At 42.5% G+C, this 12,511-nt stretch overlaps 1 protein-coding gene across 1 annotated transcript in view; it reads left to right on the top strand.

Moving 5' to 3' along the window:
• The window catches only part of PDE10A (phosphodiesterase 10A), a 266,943-nt gene that overhangs the window by 213,348 nt on the left and 41,084 nt on the right, over positions 1–12,511 (top strand). The window contains exons 11-13 of the mRNA XM_068985211.1: positions 6,382–6,524; positions 8,789–8,881; positions 11,715–11,901. Of these exons, the coding sequence (XP_068841312.1) occupies positions 6,382–6,524; positions 8,789–8,881; positions 11,715–11,901 (423 nt within the window). The remainder of the gene's footprint in view (positions 1–6,381; positions 6,525–8,788; positions 8,882–11,714; positions 11,902–12,511) is intronic.

Here is a 12,511-nt window from a genome sequence, read left to right as displayed (position 1 = left end):
TCTATTCAGTTGACCTATATGTCCAGCTTACTGATAGTACCATCTCGTCTTGATTGCTGTTGCTTTATAGCAAGTTTTGAAGTCAGCAAGTGTGAATTCCTCCAAATGTGTTCTTCGTATTCATTTCTCTTTTGGCTATTTTGAGTCCCTTGCAATTCCATATAAATTTTAGAAACCAGCTTTGTCAATTTCTACAAATAGTTCATATGGGTTTCTGATAGGGATTTTGTTGACTGTACATCAATTTGGGGAATATTGCCTTCTTAATAATATGAAGCCTTCCAGTACAGGAACAAGGGCGTTTTCCATTTATTTAAATTTTCTTAATTTTTTCAACACTATTCTGTAATCTTCAGAGTACAAGCATTGCCGTTATTTTGGTAAAGTTATTTCTAGATGTTTTATCTTTTAATGCTGTTAGGCAGGAGACCTGGGTTCAATCCCTGGGTCGGGAAGATCCCCTGGGGAAGGGAATGGCTCCCCACTCCAGTATGCTCCCTGGAGAATCCCATGTGCAGAGTAGCCTATCGGGCTACAGTCCATGGGGTCACAGAGAATCAGACATGACTGAGTAGCGAACACTTTCACATAAAGTTACTCCCAGATGTGTATCTTTACTGCTGTTTCATGCTATTATTAATGTGTTCTTAATTTTATTTTCAGATGTTTCATTGAAAATTTATAGAAGTAAACTTGCTTTTTCTGCCTTGATCCCCTATCCTACAGTCTTGATGAACTCATTATTTCTGGTAGTTTCCTGGTGAATTCTTTAGTGTCTTTTATGTCATCCACAATTACTGATAGTTTTAATTCCTCCGCCCTAATCTATAAACCTTTTTTCCCCTCCATTGCATAGTTGTCCTGGCTAGGTCCCCCAGGGCAGTACTGAATTAGGGGATGGGGAGTGCGGATATCCTGTGTCCATGCTGCAGTCTTTCACAGGTAACTGTGTGGATTAGTTGTGGACTTCTCATAGGCAGCCTTTATCAGGGTGAGGCCATCTCCTTCTAGTCCTAGCTTTCAGTGTCTTAAATCATGATGGGATGTTGGGTATTGTCCTCATTTATTTTCTCTGCCTTTATTAAGATGACCATGTGTTTATTTAAAATTTTGTCTTATTGCTCTATAGTGTATTATCCAGAGTGGTTTTTGGATGTTACATGAACCCAGCATTCCTATGATATATCCCTCTTCACCATGGAGTGTGACTTACATCAGAATCACCTTGAATTTCATGAAATCTTAAGTAGAGTTGATGTGTTTAGTGTATGGGGTCTTGTGCAACAGCATTGTCTTATTTTCAATTAAAAAAAATCTCTCTTGATTGAATGTACTGACTTTGATCCCCCATATTTGGTATGTTGTTTTTTCAGTTTACAATCTTGGATTTTCAAGAAAGATCATTTATAGTGATAAGTGAGAGCGGTGGTTCTACTTCCCCAGTGTTTACACTATGTCTTGTTTCTTTTCTACTGAGTTTGCTAGGACCTGAGAACACTGTGGAGTGGACCAGTGAGAGTGAATATATTGTAGTTTCTTTAATGTGCATGCTTCTCATGTGTCCTTGCTGTGTATAACTGTTGAAGGTCCCCCAGTAGATACTGTTTATTATCTTAAAAATGTTTCCTTCTGTTCCTTTCTTTGAGTTTATACCCGATTGGGTGTCAAACATTATAAAATTTTGTAAGTCATTATTAAAATATGTAATTTTTCTTCCTTTAATCAATTAGAATAGGGAACAATATTAATTTATCACTTAATGTTAAATGACTCTGGCATTCCTGGAATTATCGATCCCTGTGTAGTGGGGGTTTCCCTGGTGGCTCAGACAATAAAGTGTCTGCCTGCAATGTGGCAGACTTGGGTGCGATCCCTGGGTTGGGAAGATCCCTCGGAGAAGGAAATGGCAACCCACTCCAGTACTCTTGCCTGGGAAATCCCATGGACAGAGGAGCCTGGTAGGCTGCAGTCCATGGGGTCGCAGAGAGTCAGACACGACTGAGCAACTTCACTTTCACTTTTCATGTAGTTGTAGTCTTTACTCCTGAATTGGTTGCTATTATTTTTCTGACTTTTTCATCTACATACATAAGTAAGATTGCTTAATGGCTGTCTTTTTCACCTGTACTTAAATTCCCTTCCTCATCTGTAATTCAATTAATGGATATTTTCTCCCTCTCCCCCCTCTCTCATATCAGACTTGCCTTGAGCTTGTTTGTCAGTCTGGACTCTGGTGTAAGGCGAAAGACGTCACTACCTAACTCACAATAGCCTGAGAGAATCAAGGGGAAGCTTCTTAGCTTGTATCACACTGGAGAGACCTGAAGGTTCAGAATCCTGTGATTGCTGGGCCTGGGGGCTCCAGTGACATCTCCAGGAATGGGTTGTTCTGGCTCTGTGCAGCTCACCTCTGTACAGGCCTTGTCCTCTGGAGGCTTCACTAACCCTAAGAGCAGCAAACTCCTACTCCCTCCTTCTTGGCCTTCTAATCTTATATATTTTTTTGACACAACCAGATATTTTCAGTCTTTTTAATTAACTTCTTTATATGACAGCTGTAATTTCATAGATATCATTTACTAACAAAATGTCCAGTTTAATTATAGCTTTAGGAGTTTCTTTGCTCGTCAATTTTGCTTACATGCCAGGTCATCCTATGCTTTCTTGAATTTATCTGTTAATTTTTTCTTGAGCTCATCTCCTTTTCCAAAATAGTTCAAAAGTAGTAATTTTCTGAGTACTTTGTACTTCTGAAATATCTTCATTTTGCCTCATGTCTGAATGTTAGCCTAATCTGGTAAAGAATTTCAAGTTTAAAATGTTTTCCTCAGAAATTTGAAGATATATTTCCACTGCATTTGAAATCCTCTATTGCTGTCAAGAATTATTTCCATTTATAAGTAAACCTGTGTTTGTATGTAAGAGAGAGAGAGAAGGTGTGTGGGAGATAGGCTGGCTTTTATGATGACCTTGTGGCTCAGTTGGTAAAGAATCCACCTGCAATGCAGGAGACCACAGTTTGATTCCTGGGTTGGGAAGATCTGCTGGAGAAGGGATAGGCTACCCACTCCAGTAATCTTTGGTCTCCCTGTGGCTCAGCTGGTAAAGAATCTGCCCGCAATGCGGGAGACCTGGGTTCGATCCCTGGGTTGGGAAGATCCCCTGGAGAAGGAAAAGGCTGCCCACTCCAGTATTCTGGCCTGGAGAATTCCATGGACTGCATAGTCCTTGGGCTCTCGAAGAGTTGGACACAACTGAGCGACTTTCACTTTTCACTTTCTGAGGCTTGGGTTACCAAAATATGCCTAGGATTTCTTTATTAATTCTTTTCCAGCTTCTGAGTATCATTTCAAACTGAAAGCTTAATATCCAGGGAAAATTTTAAAAAGAAATGAGTGACTTATCTTAAAGCAGAAGTTTTTCCTACTGCTTGTAATTGTTTTCAGTTGATTTTCTTGATTTTCCAACATATTCAGTGTCATCACCTAACATTAGAACTGTTGCCTCTTACCTGCTAGTGGTTTAGTCACTCAGTCGTGTCCGACTCTTGCGACCCCGTGGACTGTAGCCCGCCAGGCTCTTCTGCCCATGGGATTCTCCAGGCGAGAATACTGGAGTGGTTGCCATTCCCTTTTTCAGTCTTTCACCGAATTGTGTATTAATAATTATGATAACATATCTTTGTCTTGTGAAATAACTTTAATGTCTTAACGTTAATAGGATGATTCTGATATTGTATTACTTTCTATGATGTAGACTATAATCTTCACATATTATTAGGGTGTCTGTGTATACCGATATATGTATGCATACATATATATTTTTCTTCTACAAAATTTCTATTTTAAAAAATTTTACCATAAATACTGAATTTTGTTACATTTATTTTTTGATAGCCATGATAATAGTCATGTGATTTTTCTCCTTTTTTTTTTTTATTGCTTTATGAGCTATAATAATAGACTTTCCAATACTGGAAGTTGTGAGTGAAGTGTAATTTTAAATTACTGAAAATTTAAAAATATTATCCTCAAGTTTGACTTGATATTTTTATTATAATTTTTCTTCTCTTTCCAAGGTAAATTGGTCTGTGATTTTCTTTTTTATAGTATCTTTGTCAGTTTTTAGTATCAGTGACATAGCAAGGGTTTAAGCGTAACTAGAGAGGTTTTGTTTTGTCTGAAGTTGGATGCGTGTGTTGGTTGCTTAGTTGTGTCTGACTCTTTGCAGCCCCGTGGACTATAGTCCCCCAGGCTCCTCGGTCCATGGGATTTCCCAGACAAAAGTACTGGAGTGGGTTGCCATTTCCTTCTCCAGGGGATCTTCCTGACCCAGGCATCTGTCTGAACTTACACTGGTTTAAATTAGATGAGACTTTATTTTTGAAAATTCTTAAATGATTTATATTTGAAATTACTTGGGCCTGATGCCTTTTATGAGGATAATGTTTTTTTTACAGTATTTCAGTCGTCTGTTTATTCTGATCTCATTCAGATATTTCTCTCCCAAATTCATTTTCTTTTTCTAGAAAGTTGTCCATTTCATCCAGATGTTTACAGCTATTAACATGAATATGTGCCAGAGTATTAGGCAACTGACATGACCACTAAGGGTGCAGATTTCACCGTATGTGATTTACCAGTTCAGGGTCGTTATTATCATTTAACAGTTCAAGATCTCCTGAGCTTGCTAACAGTGCAGTCCCCCCACTTCCTTCCTATGTGTTGGTCCTCCTTCTCAAGTGTTTATTGAGAGTTGTTAGGTTGTAGAGATATCTGGTATGTTCTAACCTGAGGGCTGGCAAATTTATTGTGAAGGGCCAATAGTAAAGCTTTATGCTTCTTGGGCCATAGTCTCCTACAGCCATTCCAGGCTTCTGACACAGCAGCTGTGAACCACTCATAAAGCGTGGTTCTGTCCCAGTGAACCTTTGTTTGCAAGCGGGGTGAGTTTAGATGGCCTGTGGACGTTAGCTGACCTTTCTCTAAGCCTGGTTCTGGGCATTTGGGATGCTGTGGAGGAAAGGAAGCAGTTTCTACTGCCCTGGAACTCATGAGTCAGCTCGTGGAGGAGAGAAGTCCCCTGGGAGTTGACACTCACGATGCCCAGGGTACTTGGCTCACGGTGCATAAGGAGCATCCAGTGTTGGGTGAGTGAGTACAGCTGCTAACAGCAGGGAAGACAAAGACGAAAGACGAGGAGGAACAGGTCGCTAAACCACCCTGATTTCTTTCTATGAAATCTCTAAGGTATTTTTACATGAGATCATGTATTTTTCCTCTGGCCACAAGGTGGCCTAGGAACCTTTTGCATAGACTTTGTAATACTCTGAGCAGTCATTTCATGTCTGTCATCTACAGGGTTGAAGTTGCCAGAATTCTGAACATATGTAAATACAGCTTTTGTGACATTGCTGTAATCCCAGCCCACTGGGGACAGTGAGAAGTGTTAGGCGTTAGAGAAATACTCATTGAAGGGAATTGATGGACAAATGAATGGCTATATTAATACACAGTTTTCCATTCAGAAAGAGTAAAGCGTACTTGTTTCAAGAGCTTAGGCCATGGCGGCAGCTTGTGTGAGTTCCCATGCCAGATCCACCCTCTACGAGCCGTGTGGTAGTAGACAAGTCGCCTCTCCGTGCCTCGGGTCTTCTGGCGTGCAAAATGTTATTGTGAGGGTTAAGTGAATTAGTGCACATAAGTACTGAAAAACTGGCACGTAGTAAACACTACTTGTTGCACATTATTGTTAGTGTAATAAATAAAGTGCTCCTGCTGCTGCTGCTGCTGCTGCTGCTGCTAAGCTGCTTCAGTCGTGTCCGACTCTGTGCGACCCCAGAGACGGCAGCCCACCAGGCTCCCCCGTCCCTGGGATTCTCCACTGTCCCTGGGATTCTGCAGCTAATGTAAATATGAGCACTTGGAGTCTCATTAGAGGTTGTATTTCATATTTGTTTACAACTGGTGTTTCATAAACACCCACCATTGGAATAGATGCTGACCTTCGAGCTGGCCTTCAAGCTGACTGAGACTCGGACAAGGGCACCAGGGAGGCCTGGGAGGTTCCGGAAGAGGAGCCAGGGTGGCAGGCTCTTGGGGAATGAGGCTGGTTCCTGCCCCCCAGCCCCCGGGGCTACTGTACTGCTCCCGCCCCCGGCACCACAGCCCGGATGCAGAGCAGCGGCTGGCGTCCGCCCCATGGCCAGTGACATAGGTTTAGTTTCGTCCTCACATGCTTGTATTTATCTAATCATAATGCTCACTTCCCACCCTGTTCCAGTCTAGAACAGCCACAGTTCATGTTTATTTCTGATAACGTTTACCTGCAACCTCTTTGCACCTCTCACCGGCTGACTCTCGTTTTCTCGTTTGTCTGTAGATATATGCAAAAAACCTGGTGAATGCCGACCGTTGTGCCCTTTTCCAGGTGGACCATAAGAACCAGGAGTTATATTCAGACCTTTTTGATATTGGAGAGGAAAAGGAAGGGAAGCCCGTCTTCAAGAAGACCAAGGAGATCAGGTACAGCGCGCAGGAGCGTGTGGTTGCCTTGGCGGCAGCCGGGCAGGTGCTCCGTCACCCACGTGTCTGTGCCTCTTCACAGGCGTGCTGACAGCACTTGTCATACTGTGATATCATTCCCACCAGGACCCGCCTCCTGAAGGTAGTGCTTCTGGGCATGACATTGCAGTGCCAGCGAAACCGCGCCTAGGAAGCTTTAGCGTCACTCCTGGAAATGCCGTCTTCCGGAGGCGGTCCTTTTGGAAATCATGTTGGAAAAACTTACTAGTGCTCCCAGGTAGGTAAAGGTGCGCCCCGCCTGGGGTCTGCAGGGCCTCCTGTGTCTAGAAGCAGGTCCACTTAGACAACTTCGTCCCCTCCCCCTCGCAACCCAGAGAGCTGTCTGCAAGTCCGGACTGCAGTGAAACTGACCTGGTATATTTCCTAACTTCAACACATTATCCTGCAACCCAACAGCCAGTTTAACCGATTGCAGCGCACTCTTGTGCTGCGTCTTAAAGCTAGAGAGTTCTTGGATCTGCCAGTGGCCGCAGTTGTCACTTACGTGAGCAGGACGGCCTTTGGCTGGTGGCTGAGTCCTGCCACCACCGGGCACCTACAAGGAGCACTGCCACAGAGCTAGTTCACGTCAAGCTGAGCGCTCAGAAGCTTTTTTAGACATTCGCATTTCTTCTGTTTTACACATGTATACGATGTTTAACTACTTTTCCACAAGGTACTCTAACGTACCGTGGTAGTTGCAACATTCCGAGTGAGATGCTGTCCCTTATTAATAGGACTGGCTCTTCATCTGGGCCGTCTGTCTGCACACAGGAAGCCTGGAATGTGCGCACACTGACGCCCGCCACGGGGTGCTTCCCCTTCTGTGCTCCCGGGATGCTAGGTTTCTACACTCACAGAACGCTGCCTGCAGCCACCATTTAGGTTTCTGTTAAAAAAAAATTTCGTTTGTTTAGAGCTCAGTAGATTCGTCTGGATATAGTCATTTAGGTAAAGTCACTTCTCCTGCTGAAGGTTTGAGAGCTCCTCAGCAGGGCCGGCATTGGTCTCCTTTTGAAGACATTAACTTGGAGCCTGCACTTCCAAGCGCAGAGAGAACAGGGAGCGGGGTGTGGTTGGCTGTAACTCTCTGGCTGACCAGTCAGTGCCAGCCATTTACCTAAGGGCATGCCGCTTGGTTATGTTTCCACTGATCAGAGATAGAGACCACACTGAGCTACCCTCAGACCGAGAAAATCAAGAATAAACCGTGAAACGGGCTCTGTTACTCTGCTCAAGGCCGTCTGATTTGTTGCGTTCATGTTGCTCAAAGCACAAGAAAACGGGGGCAAAGACAGCCTTGCGTTTTACGTAGTACAATGCTGGGTTCACTTGTTGGTGTTTTAAGAAAAGTTAATTCTCTTTGGTGTCAATTCTCTTTTGAATTTTCCTTAGGGAAATAAATGGGGTGGAGCTTTATTTCAAGAATGATAATTTTCTATAATGTTGAAAATGTATATTTTTCAGCTACTGAAATATGCAACTATTGTGATTATAGATATCTTAACTATGTTTTGAATGAGAGCATGTATTATTATAATATTGTAATAAGAAAACTATTTATAAATATGAGAATATATTTCTGTATAAAAGAAAATACTGATATTAGATATCAAAATATATCCAATACAATAATGCCTGTATTTTGACTGTTTTTAAATTTAACAAATTAGAGAAGTGAAGATACCAGAAGTCGTAAACTGTGTTATTTTGGTAGTTACATTGCAGAGACCTTAAAATTGAGGTCCTCTATCTCATGATCATATAACCTGTGGGTTTGGTTATATGTGTGGTGGAAAGTGTACTGGTGTTGACCTGCATTCTTGTTTTTGCTGTGCCACTCATATTTTAAGTATATGGGCAAGTTACTGAACCCATATGGGTCTCAGCTCACAGGAAGAATTATTTTAAAAAACTCATGTTGAAACATGTTGTAAATTATAAGGTATTTTGCAGATCTGGAGGATTATTATTGGTCAGTGCAGGAGAAGGCTAGTTAATTTTTCAGTTTCAGTTTGTGATTCAGCATAATTTAATACATTATGAATTATGTCTGGTAAGGTCTTCAAGTGATTACCATGCAGTGTTTTTCAGCTTCACCTTCATACCTTTTGTAGTAAAACAAGCATTTAAAACAGAAGCCTGTCTTATTCAGTTTTTGCTGGCAGTGACGTGTCTCAAGTTCTTCTGCAACATCTGTGTGCTCCTGTCTTCTGTGTGTGCAGGTTTTCAATCGAGAAGGGGATCGCCGGACAAGTAGCAAGGACCGGGGAGGTTCTGAACATCCCAGATGCCTACGCAGACCCGCGCTTCAACAGGTGAGGCGGCCTCCTGTGCTCCAGCCCTCCTTCTTTCCCGTCCAGCTCAGCTGAAGCCTCTGCGGTAGGGCCCCAGCTCAGTCAGTTTTTCCTCTTTGATGCTGTTATGCTTTCTTTGAACCAACTTATTATCAGTAGTCAGTGTTTTCAGATCTTCATAAAAAATGATGGATTCGAAACCATTGATTGTCTCCAGCTGTGCATACGTGCGTGCAAAGTCGCTTCGCTCGTGAAAGACTTTGTGACCCCATGGACTGTAGCCCACCAGGCTCCTCTGTCTATGGGAGTCTCCAGACAAGAACACTAGAGTGGGCTGCCATGCCCTCCTCCAGGGGATCTTCCCGACCCAGGGACTGAACCTGCGTCTCTTATGTCTCCTGCACGGCAGGCGGATTCTTTACCACTAGCGCCACCTGGGAAGCCCCTATCTGCAGCTACAGGAGTTTAAAATGTTTTAAGGAAAACTAAAAATCAAGAGTTTAAATTTATAAATTTTTTTCATTATAGTGTCATCATTTTGTCCTAAGCATATCCTTTAGCAAACCTTTTCTTCAAAGGCTGTAACACATGGTGATAAAAGTACCTATTTTAAATCCTGGCTCTGTCCTCTGTCACCTTTAGAACGTCCCAAAGTGAGTGACTGAATCTGTCACAGCCTCAGCTGTTTTCTCATCTTTAAAGTGGGCACAGTAATACCTATTTTGTAGGGTTTTTTAAAATTTTTTAATTAGAGAAAATATTCAGAAAAGGCCTGGCAACTTCACATGACACGAAGTAGAAACTCAATCAGTTGCAGACTTTATTGGATATTAAGATTGCTAATAAATTTTTGTTTGTTTTGAGTTACTTTGGAGAACTAGAAACCAGTTTATGTAATTTGATTTAAAAAAACTTTCGAAATTGAAAGTCTCAAGGTTGATGCCCTGAAAGTTGAAGGTAATGGTTCACCTGTTTTGACGGCAGTGTTCTGTGCATTCACGACCGGGTTTCCTTTAGGGGACAGTTAAATAGCATAAGCAATGGGAAGTTTTTCAGGTGTTTGATTAATGTCATATTTGCATAACTTTTATATAAACAAAGCTGTATCCTGGTAACATATTTTTTCAATAAATTGAGTGTGCTGAAAATCTCAATTTTTGTCTTAAAAAAGCCAACTTGTCGTTTTATTACTTAAATATTGAAAATACTTATATATCCATATATAAAAGCTTTTTAAATAACATGAAAAAGAAAGCAACAGATTGTGAGAACAATTTGCAAAATATATATCTGGCAAAATATTTGTGTCTAGTATATATATATTTTTAAAAACTTCCAAGAGAACCCAATTTAATAAATAGGACACAAGATTTTAACAGATGCTTCACAAAATAAGATCGACGAATGGCCATTAAACAGATGAAAGATAAATTTAGTTGACTATGAAATCCTGTTACATACAAGCTTTAATGGTTTAAATTTTTTAAAAAGTGATGCTAGCAAGCATTGGCAAGAATATGGATAAACGTGGATGCTCATACCTTGCAAGTGGGAGTGTATGTTTGCACAACTACCTTGGAGAATAGATTCACAGTGTCTTATAAAGTTCGGCACACACTTACAGCCCTCGTTCAGCTCCACTTATGGGTAATGCTCCAAGAAAAACAGCACCTGTCCACACAAAGATTTGTAGACAAATCTTGAGGGCAGCATTATTCATAATTGCCCCAAACTGGCAATTAACAAATAATGTCCATTAACTGGTGAAGATATATATAAAATGTGATGTACCCATACCGTGAGCTTCTGCAGCGGCTCAGTGGTAGAGAATCTGCCTGTCAGTGCAGGAGACGCAGGTTAGATCCTTGGGTCAGAAAGATTCCCTGGAGAAGTGAATGGGTATCCACTCCAGTATCCTTCCCTGGGAAATCCCATGGAGAGAGGAGCCTGGAGGGTTATAATCCATGAGGTCACAAAGAGTCGGACATGACTGAGAGGCTGAACACACACACACACACACACACACACATATCCACACCATAGAATACACTCAGCAAACAAAAGGGCTGAGCTGCTGATAGTGCAACACGGGCGAATCTGAAAACCATCACTCTAGGTAGCCCATCAGAGAAGGCTACCGACGAACTCATTGCCTGTAGTCGTCAAATTGCTCCTGTGGAATGACTCCTATTTTCAAAAACTATTTTGAAACTATTTCCCCTAAATCAGGAGTCAGCAAATCTCGTCTTTGAAGAATCAGACAATAGGTATTTTTGGCTTTGTCAGCCACAGCATCTGCATCACAGCTCTGTTGTGGGGCAGTGGGAATCCGTCAAGGAATGGTGTGGCTGTGTCCCATTTATATTGCTTACAAAACTGGAGGGCGCCGGTTTGTGCACAGTCTGTCGATGGCTGCTCCCTGCTCTAAATTGTTACGGTAAGAAGTCCCATTTAAGTTTGTTCAGCAAGTTTACAGCGCTCATAAACCTGGCCAAGTGCAAACAAACGGGTCATTTTTACCGAATGTATTAGACTTTTCTCTAAATCCACAGTTGGCATGTACTTTGTGACGTGGGATGCTTCTCATTCGAACCAGGTGAGAAGCTGAACACCTCCTGGAGATGGTTCTGAAAAACTCTCTTGAAAGCAGAACTGGGTTAGAATATTTTCAAAAAGGTTTTATTAAAAACCACGTGCATGTGTCTCCACTGTCTCTGAGTTTAGAAGCTACCAGTTCCATTGCAGTGAAGTGTGGGAGAAGCGGGACTGGGCTGAGTGTGCGATGGCACGTGGCTTACTCGCTCCTGCCTGTGCTGTCTCTTGTGCTGCCGTCTTGCCCCCGCCGCGGGCGCAGAGAGGTGGACTTGTACACGGGCTACACGACCCGCAACATTCTGTGCATGCCGATCGTCAGCCGCGGCAGCGTCATCGGCGTGGTGCAGATGGTCAACAAGCTCAGCGGCAGCGCCTTCTCCAAGACGGACGAGAACAACTTCAAGATGTTTGCTGTCTTCTGCGCTTTAGCCTTGCACTGTGCCAATGTAAGTCACGACGCTCTCACTGCTTGGTATTGAATTTTATCAGCTTGGAAAGTGGCTCCCCCCCCATTTCCTTTATAAACCCCAAAGAGCGATTCCTGGTTATGCATATCTTAGGAAATACCTTAAAATTCCTTGGAAGGAAAAAAAGAAAAAAAGCAACCTGATTTTTGCATTTATTTTAAGGGGTGAGTTTGATAGAAAGAAAAATGAGGTGAATGTGTAAGGTTTCCCTTCCCTGATAACTACCAATGTAGTTTCGGATGTAATCTACCGATGCAGACAAGGTTATCCAAACCGGAAGAGGTTGTCATTCGTGCTGTGTGCTTGAGACTCTGGTGCAAAAAAAAAAAAAAAGAGAGAGAGAGAGAGTAATAACTCGAGTCTTAACACCAAGCAGGAAAGTTTCCTCTGTGAGGAAAAGGGAGGCAGCCACTCCACGTGTCTGTCAGGTGCTGTGTGCAGGCGTGCTTAGTCTCTCAGTCGTGTCTGACTCTTTGAGACCCCACGGACTGCAGCCCGCCAGGCTCCTCTGTGCATGGCTTTTTCCAGGCAGGAATACTGGAGTGGGTTGCCATGCCCTCCTCCAGGGGATCTTCTCCACCCAGGATTC

Source organism: Capricornis sumatraensis, chromosome 13 (assembly GCF_032405125.1).
Source record: "Capricornis sumatraensis isolate serow.1 chromosome 13, serow.2, whole genome shotgun sequence".
Lineage (NCBI taxonomy): Eukaryota > Metazoa > Chordata > Mammalia > Artiodactyla > Bovidae > Capricornis > Capricornis sumatraensis.
This window is presented reverse-complemented; position numbering and strand designations above follow the sequence as displayed.